The following is a 20,621-nucleotide window of genomic DNA, read 5'->3' as shown; positions in this document are numbered from 1 at the left end:
AACTGGAGCTATCAAGATTCTAGACTTCAAGTTATACTATGAAGCCATACTAATCAAAATGGTATGGTGCTGGCACAAAAATAGACACACAGATCAGTGGAACAGAATAGAGGGCCTATGAAACCCAGAAATAAACCCACAATTATATAGTCAATTAATCTTAGACAAGCAGGAAGGAATATCCAATGGGAAAAAAAAATAGTCTGTTCATTAAACAGTTTCGGAAAACTGGTCAGCAACATGTATAAGAAAGAAACTGGACTATTTTCTTCCACTATACACAAAACTCAAAATGGATTAAAAGTCTTATAAATGTAAGATCTGAAAACATAAAAATCCTAGAAGAAAGCATAGTCAGTAAGGTTTTTTTGTTTTGTTTTGTTTTTTAAAAGATTTTATTTATTTATTCGACACGATAGAGATAGCCAGCGAGAGAGGGAACACAAGCAGGGGGAGTGGGAGAGGAAGAAGCAGGCTCATAGCGGAGGAGCCTGATGTGGGGCTCGATCCCGTAACGCCGGGATCACGCCCTGAGCTGAAGGCAGACGCTTAACCGCTGTGCCACCCAGGCGCCCCAAGTCAGTAAGGTTTTAACACTGGCCAGAGCAACATTTTTCTAGATGTTCCTGAGGCATGGGAAATGAAAGCAATAATGAAGTATTGGGAAGACATCAAAATAAAAAGCTCCTGCACAGCAAAGGAAAAAAGCAACAAAACTAAAGTGCAACCTACTGAATTGGAGAAAATATTTTCAAAAGGGACATCCAATAAAGGGTTAATATCCAAAACACCTAAAGAACTTATCAAACTCAACACCCATAACAGAAATAATGCAATTTCAAAATAAGCAGAAGATATGACAGACATTTCTTCAAGGAAGACATATAGATGGCCAACAGACCCATGAAAAGATAGTGAACATCACTCATCATGAGGGAAATGCACATCAAAACTACAATGACATATCACCTCATACCTGACACAATGGCTAAAATAAAAAAAAAAACACAAGAAACAACAAGTGTTGAAGACGATGTGGAAAAAAAAGAAAAAGAAAAAAAGAAGCAACCCACTTGCACTGTTGGTGAGAATGCAAAGTGGTGCACCCACTGTGGAAATCAGTACGGGGGGGTTCCTCAACAAGTTACAAATAGAACTACCCTATGATCCAGTAATCACACTACTAGGTACTTACCCCCAATATACAAAAACAGTAATTCAAAGCGATAACCTGCACTCCTATGTTTACAGCAGCATTATTTACAATAGCCAAGTTATGGAAGCAACCCAAGTGTCCATCAATAGATGAATGGATAAAGCAGATGTGGGACACACACACACACACACACACACACACACACACACTGGAATATTATTCACCAATAAGAAAGAGTGATATCTTGCCATTTGCAACAAAATGGATGAAGCTAGAGAATACAATACCAAGTGAAATAAATCAGTCAGAGAAAGACAAATACCTTATGACTTCACTTATATGTTTAATTTAAGAAACAAAACAAATGAGCATGGGCAAAAAGAGAGAGAGATATCAAGAAACAGACTTAGCTATAGAGAATAAACTGATGGTTACCAGAAAGGAGCTGGGATCAAGCCCCCCATCGGGCTCCCTGCTCCACTGAGAGCCTGCTTCTTCCTCTCTCACTCCCCCTGCTTGTGTTCCCTCTATCGCTGGCTGTCTCTCTCTCTGTCAAATAAATAAATAAAATCTTAAAAAGAAAAAAAAAAGAACTTTTGCATTAAATAAGTCAATACCTCTGAAGTAATTAGAATATTGCCTGACACATTATAAATGGATGCTGCTATTCTATTACCGTAATTACTACTATTATTTGTGCTTTGGCTTAGTAATAAAATCCCGTAAAAGGATGAAACCAAAAGTGAAACATTTTTGATGGTGGATGGCACAAAGGTTTCTCTAATTCTCAAAGCAATCAGAAAAGATATCAATGTGGGCAGAGAACAAAATTAGTCTTAGAAAGCATCATGAATATCTAAAAAATATACCACATCACTGAATTACACTGGTACCTGCATTATACAGATTTTTTTTTAATCTTAATATACACTTGTAATTACTTCTTCCCAAACTCAGAAATTTAACCCAAGGTTTACTGGGAATTTTACATAACTAAATACAAATATAAGTAATTAAATACAGAAATCCAAATTTCAACAAATTGCAACAAAGTCATAAACTCTAATGAAAACACAAGAAGTAAATAAATGATGCATTCAAAGAACCAATTTAAAATCACAGTACAATTAGGCCTTTGCTTGTGAATAAACCTCAGTTGGTCACCACCGACTGTGCAGGTACCTACTTATGTCCTTGCTTGGCACAGATACAAGATTTATATAAAAGTGTAAATAATCATTACCATTAAATGATAAAAATGAAAGAGGAAATAAACCATGTTTATTATATACATAGGAAAAGAAGAAACAGAGTCAGAAAACTACTTCCTCTAATATAAACATAGATAGGGTTTGGAAGTAGTGTGTAAATCTTTACTTTTCTAAAAAGCAAAACTCCCTTCATGCTTTCTTCTAGTCACTACTCCACCCACAATAGTAAGAATTACTATCTGACTTCTAAAACTATACATTATTTTTGCCTGGTTCTGAACATTACAAAGATCATACCATAGGCATTCTTTTTGTATCTGGTGCTTTTTGCTAAACATTATGCTTATGAGATTCACCTACGTTTTCAATTTAATTTTATGTTGTTCTTTCTTGTTATTGTATATAGTATTGCATGGTATAAAAGTACAATGATTTGACTTCTTCTTTACCAAGTTGAATGCCTTTTATTTCTTTTTGTTGTCTGACTGCTTAAGATAGGACTTCTAGTACTATGTTGAACAACAGTGGTGAGAGTGGACATCCCTGTCATGTTCGTGACATTAAGGGAAAAGCTCTCAGTTTTTCCCAGTTGAAAACGCTATTCGCCATGCCCTTTTTATATATGCCTTTTATGATTTTGAGGTACATCCCCTCTATCCCTTATCAAACGCAACACCCAAGAAACAAAGAATCCAGTCAAGAAATAGGCAGAAGACCTGAACAGACATTTCTCCAAAGAAGACATCCAAATGGCCAACAGACACATGAAAAAATGCACAACAACATCACTCAGCATCAGGGAAACGCAAATTAAAACCACAATGAGATACCATGACACACCAGTCAGAATGGCTAAAATTAACAAGTCAGGAAATGACAGATGTTCGCTGGTTGCGGAGAAAGGGGAACCCTCTTACACTGCTGGTGGGAATTCGAGTTGGACAGCCACTCTGGAAAATTGTATGGAGTTTTCTCTAAAAGTTAAAAGTAGAGTTTCCCTATGACCTAGCAACTGCTCTGCAAACATAGTAATCTGAAGGGGCACCTGCACCCCAATGTATAATATAGCAGCAATATCCACAATAGCCAAACTGTGGAAAGAGCACATATGTCCATCGATAGATGAATGGATAAAGAAGATGTACACACACACACACACACACACACACACACACACACACAATGTAATATTACCCAGTCATCAAAAAAATGAAATCTTACCATTTGCAACAATGTGGATGGAACTAGAAAGTACTATGCTAAGCGAACTAGTCAGAGAAAGACAATTAATGATGTGATTTCACTCATAGATGGAATTTAAGAAACAGAACAGAGGATCATAGGGGAAGGGGAAAAATAAAATAACATGAAATCAAAGAGGGAAACACAACATAAGAGACTCTTAACTATAGGAAGCAAACTAAGGGTTGCTGGAGGGGTGGGGAGTGGGGAGATGAAGTAACTTAAGGAGGGCACTTGATGTAATGAACCTTGGGTGAGATGTGCAACTGATGAATCACTGAACTCCACCTCTGAAACTAGTAATACACAAAATGTTGATTAATTGAATTTAAATAAATAAAAAAATATAAAATTAATAACAAAATTTTAAAAATACAATTATTTATCTATTTCACTATATGTAGACATTCAGGTTGTTTCCAGTATAAGCTATTACAAATAGAACTGCTATAAACAGTCTAGCAGATGTCTTTTAGCAAAATAAGCAAATATTTGTTACACAAACACCTATGAGTGAAATTCCTGGGTCATAGGAAATATGTATTTTAGTAGGCACTGTTCAGCTTATCAAAGTGGCAGTACCAATTTGTGTATGACTTATTGATTGTACAACTTCCTCACTAACTCTTACAAATGTTACCTTTACATCCAGACACTCTGGTGAAGTATGAAGATATTTTGTGGTGGTTTTAACTTGCATTTTTCTAATGATTACTGATATTGAGCACCTTTTCATGTTCATATTTTCCATATACTGTTTGTGAAATCTCTTTTTAGTTCTTTTAATCATTTTTTAAAAACTTGGGTTGTTAGAGATGAGCTTTTGTTGGATATACATATTACAAATACCTTCTTTCATTCTATGTCTTTTCAAGTATCTTTCCTAAAGTTTTTACTTTTAATGTGATCCAATTTATCAGTTCTCCTGCATAGTACTTAAGAAATCCTTGCCTAAGCCAAGATCATGAAGATATTCTCTCATAATTTTATGTAAAAGCTTTATTATTTTTTTCTTTCACAGTTGGATCTATGGATGTATCTGAAATGGATTTTTGTGTATGATGTGAATTAGAGGTCGATGATCCTCTTTCCCATAAGAATATCCCAAAAAGGGGGCACCTGGGTGGCTCAGTCCTTAAGTGTCTGCCTTTGGCTCAGGTCATGATCCCAGCGTTCTGGGATCGAACCCTGCATCAGGCTCCCTGCTCAGTGAGAAGCCTGCTTCTCCTCTCCCACTCCCCCTGCTTGTGTTCCCTCTCTCACTGCCTCTCTCTCTGTCAAATAAATTTAAAAAAATCTTAAAAAAAAAAAGAATATCCCAAAAAAATCCTTTTCCCACTTTGTTATAAATTGGACGATAGTATTTGTGTAACTCTTGTCATGGATGTAATAGGTTTCTGTTGTGGTATAACAAATTATACAATTACACAATTTTGTTAGCAGCTTAAAACAACACAAATATACTATCTTACAACTCAGACTGGAGTTTCATTGTCTAGTTTTTCTGCTCCAGGTTTCAAAAAACCAAAATTACAGGATCTGTCAGGTTGGCTGTCATTAGGAGTTTCTGGAAAGATTCCATTTCCAAGCTCACTCAAGTTCACAGAATTCAGGTCCCATAGGGTCAAGACCAACGTTCTGTTTCCTTGCTGGCTCTCAGCTGGGTACTGCTCTTAGCAACTAATGGTTCTCCACCCTCGTACACACCTAAATAACAATGCCATCAATAATAGTGCGCAGAATCCTTCTGACACTTGAAATCTCTCTGAATTCTCCTTCTGTTGCATCTCTCTTCTGCTTGCAGTCAAGAGGAAATTCTCTGCTTTTGAGGGCTCATGCAATTAGACTGGAAACACACAGATAACCAGGATCTTCTATCTTAACATCCCTAACCTTAATTACATTTGGAAAGTTCCTTTTGTTATGTAATGTGATACATTATAGGTTCCAGAGACTAGGGTTGGACATCTTTGGAGACCATTATTCTCTCTACTGTAATGGATACTCTATTCTGTTCCATTGGTTTATCCTTTCACCAGTACCACTGCCTTAATAAATCTAGTGTTACAGAAAGTCTTAATATCCGGTACCAAAGTCTTGCAATGATTTTGTTACTCCTTAAGAGTCCCTTGACTATTCTTAGTCCTCTGACTTTCCAAATAAATTTTAGACTAGAACATCAATTTTCAAAATCACATAAAACCTACCTGACATTTTAACTGGAATTACACAAATCTTTATAGCTATAAATCTATATAACCTATAATGTCAATTTTGGTTAATGTTTTAGATAAACTTCAAAAGAATATATATTCATTGTCCAGTGACATATTCCAGAATTGTTAACTAGGTCAGGTGCTTACTCTATCTCCTTATTTTTTGATCATCCACAATCTACTAGCTGTTGATAGATACATCATAAATTCTCCCAGTACAACTGGGGATTTTTCCAGTTCTCCTTTTGTTTCCATTCAGTTTTTGCTTTATACAGTTTAAAACTAACTCACTATGTACACACTGATTTAGGATTCTGATAACTTCCTGATACACTGACCCTTTTATCATTGTAAACATTCACCTTTTACATCTACTCTTGGTTTTAAAGTCTACTTTGACATTAGAATGACTTATCTCTTTCTATCCTTTTATGTCAGCTTCCCTTGCTCTTTATATTTCAGATGTGGCTCTTGAATGAAGCATAAAACTGTGTTTGGTTTGGTTTTACACAGCTTGACAAGGTTAGTGTTCTATTGTAATGTTAGTCTATTTATATTTGATGTAATTGCCAAAATGATTAGGACAAAACAGAGGTAGACTGAGCTTTACCACAGATGGAACTGAGAAATGGAATATGCTCCTGAGGTAAACTAAGCTGCAGAATGGTGATGTCTAGGGGCGCCTGGGTGGCACAGCGGTTAAGCGTCTGCCTTCGGCTCAGGGCATGATCCTGGCGTTATGGGATCGAGCCCCACATCAGGCTCCTCCGCTATAAGCCTGCTTCTTCCTCTCCCGCTCCCCCTGCTTGTGTTCCCTCTCTCGCTGGCTGTCTCTGTCTCTGTCAAATAAACAAATAAAATCTTTAAAAAAAAAAAAAAAAAGAATGGTGATGTCTATATTTTACCCTATTTTTCTGTTATTATAGGCAAAGAATGCTAATTTACTTCCTGCTACTCCATTCCACTCAGAAGTCTCAACACTTAGCTTTTTACATCATCAAATATTACCTGAAAGCCTATAGTAAATACAAAATGTCACACAAAGTCAAACTTAGTCACTGAATAATCTTTGCCCCATACACAGGTTCTAGCTGCACTGCTGACATTTTATAGTTTAATATTAAGATAGTGATACACTTTAAAAAGTCTAAAGGACAAAAAAATTACTAAAGTAACTAATTTTATATTAATTTTTAATGTGACCTAGAAAAACACTGTAGATGCCTTCTAAAACAATTTCTTTTCCAAAAAAGATTATCACATATATTAACTAGGACTAAGCAAAATAATAAAATCCATTCCACCTAGGCATTTTATCTTATCACCAATATCTTAGTCCAATCCATGTTATCCCTAATACTTCATTAAAACCCTATATTTAATCTTTTTTCTAAAAGGCCATTACTTAATCCCCAATAGCCTCTGAGTTATCCTTCTAAAAACAAATATATAAAATTTCCCCAATGGTAAACAGTGGTTTTAGGTAAAATCCAATCCTTTGATGTCATATGAAGCTTTTCATAATGTGTTCTCATCCTTGTAACATCGTCTTAAGAAAATATTTATATTCCAATATATAAATCGAAAAAATACGCTGATATGTATGTAAGTGTATATATGTATATATATATATATACACACACATACATATATATATATACAGAGAGAGAGAGAGAGAATATATATTTCTAGTTATTCTTTTGCCTTTTCCTTCCACTTCTAAAGTTCAATATATTCTTCAAGGTCTACCTTAACCTTTAGTATACCAGAAAAAATGATCATCACCATTTATCAACTAGGCCAAATAAGCAATGTAATTTAAAAAATATTTTAAGTCATTTCATGAATAATTTACAGAAATAAAAATAAAGAGATAGTGATATTTTATTAGAATTCAGGTTTTATCATCTCCAATATTCTCCTCTAACTGCAACCAATTTCTCATCAACAATCATACAGGACTTTAAATATTACTGTTTGGTAAATATTGATTCCAGATATCAAATACATTCCAAATTCTATCTGACTTATTATTTCTGGTTCTTCTTATACTTGCATTGTCAAAATGCAACACTTGAAGAATTATTTAAAACCTTAGGTTGTTCATAGTTCTGTGAGAAGAGAAAATGACCATCCTAGCTAGGCTGCGTGCCAGCCTCATGGACCAGCAAGCCTATGGCAGCTATAGCTGAGCCACTTGCTAACAGTATGGGAAGCAAACCCAGTCTCAACAGCTCATTGCAGGTAGCAAGTCTCAGTACTGGCCCCGCAGGCCTGAAGCTGTAGCTGGGCTAGTAAGCCAGCAGCATGAACGAAGCCAGTTATAGCAGCTCATTGCAGACAACCAGGCTGAGAGCCAGCCCACCACCAACATGCCCACAGAAGCTGTCACTAGGCCTCACAGCCATATAGAAAACAAGCCCTGCCCACTGGTGTGTCTATAGCAGTTGCAGGTCGGCCACAAGAGGAGTGCACATAAAGCACATATAACTGACCCACCCCCAGATCATCTGCTTCTGAAAGGGGTACCACAAAACCCTTTCTAAACAAGGCCACCACTTTCAAGACCAGAAGACATATAGCTGACGTATCTAATACACAGAAACAAACAGAGATTTAGACAAAAGGAAGAGACAGAGAAATATGTCCCAACTAAAAGCATAAGACCAAAATCAGAGAAGAGCTAAATAAAATGAAGATAAGCATTATGCCTGATAAAGAATTCAAAATGATGGTCATAAACATACTCACTGAAGTTCAGTGAGAACTTCAAAAAAGAAAAATTATAAAAAATAACAATACAGAGCTGAAGAATGCAGTAACGAAAAAGAAAAATATATTATAGGGAATCAAGAGCAGATTATAGAATGTAGCAGAACAGACCAAGGATCTGGAAGACAGGATAATGAAAACCACCAGCCAAGTAGAAAAGCAAAAAGAAAAAGAATTTTTAACTAAAGAGAATAGGTTAAGGGACCTCCAGGACAACATCAAGCATATTAAACTTCACATTATAGGGGTCTCAGAAGAAAAGAGACAAAAGTGGGCAGAAAATTTATTTGAAGATATAATTATTGAAAACTTCCCTAACCTGAGGAAAGAAACAAACATCCAGGTCTCACAAGCACAGAGTCCCAAACAAGATGAATTTAAGGAGGTCTACATAGAGACACTTAATAATTAAAATATCAAAAATTAAAGATAAAGAGACAATCTTAAAACGAGCAGGAGAGAAGTAGACAGTTACATACAAGAGAGACCCCAGAAGGCTATCAGCTAATTTTTTAGCAGAAACTTTGTAGGGCAGAAGAGAATGATATTATATAGTCAAAGTACTGAGAGGAAAAAAAGCCTACAGACAAAAACACTCTACACAGCAAGGTTATCATTCAGAACTGAAGGAGGGATAGAGTTTCCCAGACAAATAGAAGTTAAAGAGTTCATCACCATTAAACCAGACTTGGAAGAAATGTTATAGGGAAATCATTAAGGGGAAAGAAAAAAACAAAACTAAAAGTAAAAAAATTATGAAAGGAGAAAGTTTTACTGGTACAAAGTAAACATACAGTAAAGGCAGTAGATTAATCACTTATTTAAAAGCTAGTAAGGAGGTTAAATCACAAGAGTAATAAAATCAATTATATATACAAAAATTAGTCAAGAAATACATAAAAGATGTAAAATATGACATCATATACATAAATCGTGGAGGAGGAAATAAAATGCAATGTTTTTATAATGTGTTCAAAATTTGAGATTGTCAACTCGATAGAGACTGTTAAAGACATATATAAATATCCAGATGGAATTGCTGGATGAGATGATAGTTCTACTTTTTTGAGCAACTGTCATATTTTTTCCCACTTTAGCTGAATCAATTTATGTTCCCATCAAGAATACACAAAAGTTCCCCCTTCTGCACATTTTCTTATCTCATCTTTTTGATACTAGCTATTCTGACTGCTATGGGGTAGTATCTAATTGTGGTTTTGATTTGCATTTCCCAGATGATAAGTGATGTTGAGCATTTTTTGTGTGTTTGTTGGCCATCTGTATGTCTTCTTTGGAAAAATGTCTGTTTAGACCTCTACCCATTTTTTAGTCAACTTTTTTGGTTTTTTTGGCATTGAGTTGCATATTCTTTATATATTTTGGACATTAACCCTTCCTGGATATATCATTTGCAAATATCTTCTCCAATTCACCAGGTTACCTTTTTGTTTTATTGATGGTTTCCTTTACTGTACAAAAGCTTTTGGTAAGATATAGTCCCAGTGGTTTACTTTTGCTTTTATTTTCCTGGCCTGCAGAGACACATCCAATGTCCAAGAGATTACTGCCCATGTTTTCTTTCAGGATTTTTAATGTCTCAGGTCTTACATAAGTTTAGAGTCTTTACTCTATTTTGGGTTCATTTTGTATACAGTGTAAGAAAGTGGTCCAGTTTAATTCTTTTGCACATAGCTGCCCAATTTTCCCAGCACCATTTATTGAAAAGACTGTCTTTTCTCCATTGTATTTTCTTTCCTCCTTTGTCATAGATTAATTGACCATATAAGTTGGGTATATTTCTGGGCTGTCAATTCTATTCCATTGATCTGTGCATCTGTTTTTGAGTCAGTACCATACAGGTTTGATTACTATAGCTTTGAAGTATAGTTTGAAATCTGGGACTGTGGTATCTTCAGCTTTGTTTTTCTTTCCCAAGATTGCTATAGCTATTCAGAATCTTTTGTGGTTCCCTACATATTTTAGTATTATTTATTCTAGTTGTGTGAAAAACACTATTGGTATTTTGATAGGGATTGCACTGAATCTGTAAATTGCTTTGGGTAGTATGGACATTTTCACAATATTAATTCTTCCAATCCCTGATCATGGTACATCCTTCCATTTATTTGTGCTGTCTTTGGTTTCTTTCATCAATGTCCTATAGCTTTCACAGAATAGGTGTTTTACCGCTTTAGTTAAATTTTTTAGGTGCTTTATTCTTTTTAATGCCAACTGTAAACAGAATGTTTTCTTAATTTATCTTTCTGTTATTTTGTTATTACTGTATAAAAATGCAACAGGTTTCTGTATATGGATTTTGTATCCCACAACATTACTTAATTCATATATTAATTTAATAGTTTTTTGGTAGAGTCTTTAGTTTTCTGTATACGGTCCTCTGCAGACAGTGACCATTTTATTTCTTCCTTATCAATTTGGATGTTTTTTTCCCTTGTCAGATTCCTATGGCTAGAAATTCCAGAACTGTGTTGATAGTGGTGACATTGTCTTGTCTTGCTCCTGATCTCAGATAAAATCCTCACAGCTTTTCACCATTGAGTATGATGTTAACTGTGGGTTTGTCATATGTGGCCTTCATTATTGTGATAAATTCCCTCTAAACCCACTTTTTTGAGATTTTTTTTTTAATCGCAAACAGATTTTGTCAAATGCTTTTTCTGCATCTAGTGAGATGAGTGTATGGTTTTTAGCCTTCTTCCTATTAATGTGATGTATCACTTTGATTGATTAGCACATATTGAACCACTTTTGCATCCCTGAAATAAATCCCACTGATTGTGGTGAATTTTTTTTTTTAATATTCTCCTGTTTTGCACATTTTGTTTGTCGCTTTATCTTGCTTGGTTCTTTAATTCATTGGACATTTATATTAAGATTTTGACCCTCAGAGGATAGGATGCCATCTGACTTAGCAGGTTATATATGGCCATGCTCTAATGTCATTCCATTGCATTTAGGGTAAAGTACAAAATCCTTGCCATTACGTAACTCAGATTTTAAAATTCTAAGTTATTATCTTTCTGCCTTAATATAGCAAACAAAAAACATTAATAGATTTGATGAATTAAGCCTTTTTCTTAATCTATAATTTTATGTCATCTGGAAATATAACTGTAGGGTAATAACAACCTGTAAGATATAGATAAGCAATGAGCTAAAATAGAACTAAATTTTATTTGTTATATTAAATCCAACCCTTACTAGAGACTTTCTCATTATTCTTCAAGTCTAAGGAAGTTGAATTAGTTTCTTTATAAGACAGTATTATATGTAATGAGAAAGTTTTAATTCAACAAACACTTGAAGGGATGTCATGTTTAAGGCATTTTCCTAAGTTCTAGAAATACAGTATAGCTGGTAAATCAAATGGAAATATGTATAATATAATGCAATGGGTAGAATAATGGAAGCATGTATAATATAAAACATGAGAACACTGATTAAGTATGAAGTTAATTTTGCTTATGGCTTTCTGAGACAATCATAGAAAGTTAGTGGCCTTAACCCTTAGCATACCAAAATCTACTGCCCTTTTTCATTTTGAGTTTTTTCTTTGGAGAAGTCTAAAATTTGTAAGGATATTTAATTATTATTTTTTCCCTTTCTTAAAGGTCTTCAAAAAAGCAAAGACTAAGTTGCTCTTAAAAAAGAATCATTTTTGGGGCGCCTGGGTGGCACAGCGGTTAAGCGTCTGCCTTCGGCTCAGGGCGTGATCCCGGCGTTATGGGATTGAGCCCCACATCAGGCTCCTCCGCTATGAGCCTGTTTCTTCCTCTCCCGCTCCCCCTGCTTGTGTTCCCTCTCTCGCTGGCTGTCTCTATCTCTGTCGAATAAATAAATAAAATCTTTAAAAAAAAAAAAGAATCATTTTAATTTTGTGATTACCAACTATACCTATTGGGTCCCTTTATAAATCTCAGATGTATACTGGTTTCATGGTGTTCTTATTTTTCCTCTATTTTATAATTCTTTGAATTATTTCATCACTGCTTATCAGTTATCTCCAACTAGCCTTAAAAAAATTTAATAATAAAATGAAGACTAATGGAATTACCTTAAAAGGTGATGCAATAGTTAAATAAACAGTCACTGTTGCATCATCCTTTACTTTTCTTATCAAGTTGCCCAAAGTATTGCATCATTTTTCTAAAGGATATAAAAGGCTCACTACTTTTGTATCTTTGAGGTAAATACCTAGTAGTGCAATTGCTGGGTCATAGGGTAGCTCTATTTTTAATCTTGAGGAACATCCATACTGTCTTCCAGAGTGGCTGTACCAGCTTGCATTCCCACCAACAGTGTAAGAGGGTTCTCTTTTCTCCACATACTCACCAACATTTGTTGTTTCCTGTCTTGTTAATTTTAGCCACTCTGGTGTGATGTGGTATCTCACTGTGATTTTAATTTGTATTTCCCTAATGCCGAGTGATGCGGAGCATTTATTCACGTGTCTGTTGGCCATTTGGATATCTTCTTCGGAGAAATGTCTGTTCATGTCTTCTGCCCATTTCTTGACTGGATTCTTTGTTCTTTGGGTGCTGAGTTTGATAAGTTCTTTATAGATCTTGGACACTAGTCTTTTATCTGATATGTCATTTGCAAATATCTACTCCCATTCCATAGGTTGCCTTTTAGTTTTGTTGACTGTCTCCTTTCATAGCAGCAATGTCCACAATAGCCAAACTGTGGAAAGAGCCGAGATGTCCATCAACAGATGAATGGATAAAAAAGATGTGGTATATATATACAATGGACTATTACTCAGCCATCAGAAAGGATGAATACTTATCATTTACATTGACGTAGATGGAAGTGGAGGGTATTAAGCTGAGCAAAATATGTCAACCAGAGAAAGACAATTATCCTATGGTTTCACTCATACGTGGAATATAAGAAACAATGCAGAGCACCATTGGGGAAGGGAGTGAAAACTGAATAGGAAGTCATCAGAGACAGAGAAAAGACATGAGACTCCTGATTATGGGAAACAAACTGAGGGTTGCTGGAGGGGAGGTTGGTGGGGGGATGGGGTAATTGGGTAATGGGCATTAAGGAGGGCCCGTGATGTGATGAGCACTGGTTTATAGGCAACTGATAAATCACTGAACACTACATCTGAAACTAGTGATGTACTCTAAGTTGGCTAATTGAATTTAAATTTTTAAAAAGATATAAAAGGCCAGATACCCCACATTTGTGGTCTGCTTTTAGCTTCCACTGAACACAGCTGACAATTCAGAACTTTTTATTTTCTTCTAATAATGGCAAAGATACAAAAATGGACAAAGTAAGACTTTCACAATTTCTACCCAAATCAGAAAATGAATGCATAGAAACAGCAGTAGTCAAGACCAATGTTGATGCTAAAACTGATCTTACAAGCAAATTCTGACAATCTTCAGATCACACACTATCCTAAATGAATATTCTCAAGAATAACTGAGAAAATAATGTATTTCTGAGAACAAAAAGCAAATGATATCCTCACCCAATTAGTCAATCAACAGGAAGGACTTTATCACAATGTTTTAGAACAAAAGCCTGGGCCATCTCATTTTACTAAAAGAATATGTGATATTTTCTTGCATCTTTTATGATTTTGTGCTAAAATTTATTTGATGTGGTTTATAAGTGGACAAAACTGAAAGTATACACAGGTGAGTGGAAGAAAACAGGTGATGTAGAAATGAAGATAATTCATTGTTTGCTCACTAAGTGGTATTCTAAATCTAAAAATGAAAATGTTTTTGCTGTTACGGAGCAAGAAGATAGACATTTTTAAAGACTATTTCATGTATATATATTTTTTTACTTTTTAATTGAAGTATGGTATTATAGACCTATTAGTTTCAGGTATACAGTATAGCAATTCAACAATTATATGCATTACAAAATGCTCACCATGATTAGTGTAGTTACCATCTGCCACCACACAAGGCTATTACAATATTACTGACTAATTCCTTATGCTGTACTTTTCATACCATAACATTTATTTTATAATGAAGTTTGTACTTCTCAATCTCCTTCATTTATTTTGCTTGTGCCTCCATTCATCCTCCCCTCTGGCAGCTACTAGGTTGTTCTCTATATTTATGAGCCTATTTTTCTTCTTTTGTTGTTTGTTCATTTTTTAGATTCCACATAAAAGTGAAATCACATGGTATTGTTTTTTTTACTTATTTTACTTAGCATAATACCCTCTGGATCCATCCATGTTGCTACAAATAGCAAGATTTCATTCTTTTTTATGGCTGAGCAATATTCCATTGTGCATATATACCACATATTCCTTATCCATTCATCTATCAAAGAACACTTAGGTTGCTATCATATCATGGTTATTGTAAATAATACTGCAATAAAGATAGTGTTGTATATCTCTTTTTGAATTAGTGTTTTCATTTTCCTTGGGTAAATACTTAGAAAGTGAAGTTACTAGATTGTATGGTATTTCTATTTTTAGTTTTTTGAGGAACCTACATACTGCTCTCCACGGTGGCTGCAGTAAGTTACATTCCCAAGAACAGTGCACAAGGCTTTTTTCATAATCTTGTTTCTGTGTTTCTAGGAAGAGACCCACTGATCAGATTTTCTGACTCACCAGCAGTTAAAATAGGCTCAAAAGAAAAAATACCTACAGAAAACTTCTCTAAGGTTCTCCTCTCTCTAGAATCATAGCTTCTCTGGTCTTTGCTTTAGTGGTGTGACTGCCTTTTAGCAGATGATTCTTGAATTTTATCTTGCTTTTCTCATGGTTCTCAGGAGAATCACTAATCTGTTAGTTACTCCATATTACACAAAAGTAGAAATCAATGGGTAATCATACAAAGACATTTTAAGTGGCAGTTAAGCTGAAAATGTATGGTAACAATAATGCACATAACTCAACTGAAGTGAGAATATTAAAAGCTATTACCAAATTTGTACATATATAGACAATATTAACTATGTCATAATAGTTGTTTCAACGTTTAAGATGCAATTCAATTTCAGGTGTTGAAATCTGTGTCAAAACTAATATTCATTTATAAAACTAAGCTTAATGTATAGTAACTAAACAATATGTGCCTCAATTACCTTTAAAAATCTATACATTTCATGTGTAACCAAAGGAGGTTCAGAGTTTCTTTATGAGAACTTGCTAATGATACAAGAATATATGTCTTGAAATAACCATTGAGACTGATAGTAGAATGTTATTCTAAATGGAAGATTATCACATGCCCAGGTTTATTAGACAGATGTTTTCTTAGATATCTTCCTTTACTTGAGATGGAGTCAACAGATACTTTTTTTTTCTTTACTTCAAGCAGGTCAGAGAAGGAACTCCTTCATTAATCAAAAGTAGCAAAATTTTCAAGAAGATAAACACAATAAGCTCTACTGTAAATCTATCCTGAAGCAGAGAATCAAGTTTGTCATTATTTGTCATTAATTATTCATAGATTAATAAATTTGGAATCCAAAGGGTTTTATGTATAATGTTTGATATCCATGTGGGTAATAATCAAATAGGTTATCATGAATTTAAAAAAAAAGAAGAAAGAAAGACTGCGCATGCCTACCACACAATTATCAAAGTTCTAATTAGATGTACTGTCTAGGGAACTAACTCTTAATATGCTGACATTCCATATAAAGTCAAATTTTTGTGCCTCTGAATTTCCTCCTGTACTATCAAACAACTTGGTAATGTGATCTCTGATTTCCATTCTATAGTACCTGGTATTCTATTAAAATGTTGCCACATCTACCAGCAGTGGCTACAATGCATTTTTAAGTAACAAAATGTGCATTTTCTTTTACTCTTGAATCTTTGTGATAAATCTTTCCATTTAATACTTAATATCAATGCAGCTCCTTGATTCCAAAGAGAAAACACAAGAAAAAATATTTTTAAAGTAATTTCCTCTGATTTTAAATAATTATTGTTCCATATCTAATTCCGATTCTGCCTAGCTACAATATTTGGATCACAGAAGGTATTATAATAAAAGAAATCTGACTGCATAATCTATTCCTCTGAAATAAGGATAACATCAGGAATAATGATAGCAATAACACAAATAAAAACTAATATTTGAGTAATTCCTATGTATCTCACACCAAAGTGCTTTCTATGCTTCACATCATTTAAAAGCCATTCCTTAGGGACCTCTTTCTCTACCTTAATTATAGTCACAAGAGAATGTCACTTTCATCTTAATAATAAGTACATGCTAAATAAATAAGAGTAATAAAAACATTATTTAAAAAAAACTACTACTGAACTAAGAGATAAAGAAACCTAACTGAACTAAAATCCAGAAAAATGGAAGAAGAGAACTGCTTTCATCCTTGTTAGAGCAGCTGTAGCAGGAGGAAGTCACCATAAGTGGGGATTAGGAGAATCAGAAACATTTTAATGAACATTTACAGATAAGGGTGGGCTAGCATGATGGTTAAAATCTCTAGAACCCTAGCCACAAAGAGAGTCTGTACTTACCAGCCAACTTTCCCCCTTTTGGCTAAGCTGACACTGAGGGTATAAACAACCAAACCAGTCAGAAAAAGAAAGAAGCATCATGCCCAGGAATGGTCAGGGCAAAATCCCATATTTTCAAAATATGTCTACGTAATCTTCTTTCCCTTTAGCCCTTATCATTATCAGCAAGGAAGCAATCAAGAAATGATCTCCTTCTGGGGCGCCTGGGTGGCTCAGTCGTTGGGCATCTGCCTTTGGCTTAGGGCGTGATCCTGACGTTCTGGGATCGAGCCCTGCATCAGGCTCCTCCGCTGGGATCGAACCCTGCATCAGGCTCCTCCGCCGGGAGCCTGCTTCTTCCTCTCCCACTCCCCCTGCTTGTGTTCCCTCTCTCGCTGTCTGTCTCTCTCTCTATCAAATAAATAAATAAAATCTTAAAAAAAAAAAAAGAAATGATCTCCTTCTGAGGATGACCAAAGTTAGTGTCAAACTGCCTAACCAAGGTATATGCACCAGGAGTAGTAAAGACAGAGTCAGAAATCTTTCTGAGCTGACCAGTCTAGCATTCAAGGCCAATTCAGATAGCTGTGGATGGCATAAAACATAGAACTTCTTCAAATAGTTTGACTATTGACCTACTGAGTTTGGCCTTCATGTCAAAAAGAACACTACTGTCAGAATGTAAATAGTTCAGAAGGCCAAAAATATGAGACATTAGTTTTAAGGCACACAATGGTATGGCCAGTCAGTGATGATCTGAGTGGACATTACCATTAACTGAAAAAGTTATAGGAAGCACCAAGAGTAGAACCAAGATGGAGTCAAAGGTCCTTCACCATGAGAAAAAAGGGACAACTTCTGTCAGGAGTAATAAGTTTGGCAAGCAGTGACAGCTTCTGCATCATAAACATATAGTACTATATTTCTGGCTTAGTCTATGATGGTGGATATACTGCCACACCCAGTACTACAACAATGGATCTAAGTGGCCAAGGTGGAAATCTGGGCAGTGTGGGCTTGATCAGCAGTTTGATTCCAGTTAATCCCATCGAGAAACAGCCCATTACTCAAAGCATCAACATGAGTGAATATGACCTTCCAACTGGCAGCTATGATTTGTTTCCTTAGCTTGTGGCCCAAATAAGGGATGTGCCTTTAATCTGTTATTCTGTAATCTTATGCAAGTGAGGTCTTTGCCAATAGCCCAATACTCAGGAAAAATATAACATACTTGATCCTTTGGAGTATTGTAAGGCAGGAGTTGGCCTTTCTTGAAAAGGGCAAACAAATATTTTAAGCTTTACAAGCCACATACAGTCTCTAACATGTATTCTTTTTACTCCCAATGCTTTATTTTTTTGTAATATTTTTTTAAGTAATCTTTACACCCAACATGGGGTCAAACTCATGACCCCGAGATCAAAAGTTACACACTCTCCCAACTGAGCCAGCCAAGCACACCCACAATGATTTAAAAAAAATGTAAAAACCATTTCCAGCTCTAAAGTAGTACTAACACAGACTGCAACCAGATTTTGCATATGGGCTGACATTTGTCAACCCCTGGTCTAAGGCAGAGAACAGCTTTCCATTCAGTCTATTGTGTGAATTAACTCTTACCACAATTAGTCCTCCAGAGTTGTCCTTGGAGCTGGAGGGTAGCTGCCACCCTGTGGACACTTAACTGAACCATCAGTCAACCAGGCCTAAACATTTAAGGTAAACTATACATATAATCAGTACAAGGGCTTTCTCCACAAGGTCAATTTAACATAATTTCCCCACTGCAAATTTTGTTTAAATCAGTTGAATTCAGGTACTTTTCCCCCTAACAGAACATGACCAAGATTTCTAAGAGGCGCACAGCAGGGACTATAGCAACAGCCACAAATGATTATGATATTCCGAGGTAGAATCACAGGGGGGAAAATGCAGCATAAGAGAAGAAAGACAGTAAGGTCACTAGGAGCAGCAGGCTTTTTCTTTCCTTTGGCTAGTCACTTGCAGGTTGGGGCCAGACCCCAGAGTTACTTCCTCTCTCACGCGGCTTCTGATAATTGAAAAACATCCAGTTCAGGGAACCTACATATCACTACAGCTTTTCCCTGCAATCTCTGGCAATTTTGGCAACTCCTGCACCCAGCTTTCCCTCCTCACATGGGACCAGGAAAGACAGTGAATTGAGCACTTGTATCCAACAAAGTCATAAAAGTTTGAGTTTTTCTTCCCCTTCAAAGATGCCAAAGACACTTAATTTTTCTCTTGAAGCACCTGAGGTCAAAGTAATGGGGAAAGATGAGGAGATACAGAATGAGAAAGTGGCACATGCCAATAAACATGGCTGTGCATTTACTTCCAGTATTGAGCAGCAAGTCCGATAGTTCAACCAAACCAACTTCTAATGTTGGTTCACCCAAAGGTTTATATTCTCACTCCTGACACAACTTATTTCAGCGTAGGGTGACTCAACATCCAAACAATACTGTATTTTGACTAGGGCCAAGAACTTGCTACCACCATGTCAAGATAACCTTCCCTTTTTCTCCCTCATAGAGTAGAGTGAACAACCGAAGTATCATTTCGGCAGTTTTCAATCATCAAACACACTGCTTAACCTCTAAAATTCATCAGTTGCCAGAATCATAGGGTAATTCCTTCTCCACCTACACTCATGCTCAATACTTGGGTGAAAGCAATGGCTAGTATGTCTCAAGAAATCTCACATTTCCTAACTTGGCCCATAGGGACCATTGTCCTACTTCCATAAAACCATGTTTCTGTCAGCATCCCATTCTCTCATCAAAACTACATAAAAGCTACTAGAACTAATCAGGTTACTGAAAACAAGGTCAATATACAAAAATCAAGTGTATTTATATATACTAGCAGTAAACAACTGGAAAAAAATTAAATTATTAAGTGCTAATTACAAAAATATCCAAAATATGGAAATGCTTAGGGATAAATCTGACAATAACTTTGAAAGACTTATATACTGAAATTTTAAAACACCACTGAGAAAAATTAAAGATCTAAATAATCAAGGACATGTGCCTTGTTTGTGGGTAAAAAGATTCAATTGTTAACATGCCAATTATTTCAAAATTGTTCTGTATTGATTCAATACAATTCCAGTCAAAAATCCAAGCAGATTTTATTATACAATTTGATAAATTACCTTTAAAATTAATATGGAAATGCACAACATCTAGAATAAGCAACACACACACACGTACACACACTTGAACAAAGAACAAAATATGAAGGTTAACACTACCTGATTTTAAGAATTATGAAAATAGAGAAATCAAAACAGTGTGGTATTGGTGTAAAAATAGATAAACAGGTCAAAGGAGAAGAGTCCAAAAACAGACCTTGACATACATGGAAGTTATTTTTCCAGACAAAAGGTAAAAAAGAAATCAAGTAGAGAAATGTTAGTTTTTTCATCAAATGGTGCTGGGAAAACTGGATAGGAATATGGGGAGAAAATTTCAATCTAAACCTCATACCATGTATGAAAATTAACTCAAAAT

At 35.4% G+C, this 20,621-nt stretch overlaps 1 protein-coding gene across 18 annotated transcripts in view; it reads right to left on the bottom strand.

Annotated features, from left to right (window-relative positions):
* Positions 1 to 20,621, bottom strand: part of GPHN (gephyrin) — a 603,483-nt gene that overhangs the window by 482,952 nt on the left and 99,910 nt on the right. For 8 of the 18 annotated variants that reach the window (XM_087856022.1, XM_087856023.1, XM_087856025.1 and 5 more), the window contains exon 2: positions 12,951 to 13,301. The exons of the other annotated variants lie outside the window; for them this stretch is intronic. In XM_087856022.1, coding sequence (XP_087712148.1) covers positions 12,951 to 13,113 — 163 coding nt within the window. In that variant the 5' untranslated portion in view covers positions 13,114 to 13,301. The remainder of the gene's footprint in view (positions 1 to 12,950; positions 13,302 to 20,621) is intronic. 18 annotated transcript variants of the gene reach the window in all.

The sequence above is a fragment of the Ursus americanus genome, chromosome 26 (genome assembly GCF_024610735.1).
Source record: "Ursus americanus isolate L20-20 chromosome 26, mUrsAme1.1.p, whole genome shotgun sequence".
In the NCBI taxonomy this organism is placed as follows: Eukaryota; Metazoa; Chordata; class Mammalia; order Carnivora; family Ursidae; genus Ursus; species Ursus americanus.
Note: the sequence above shows the minus strand (reverse complement) of the source record. Positions and strands in the feature narration are given on the sequence as shown.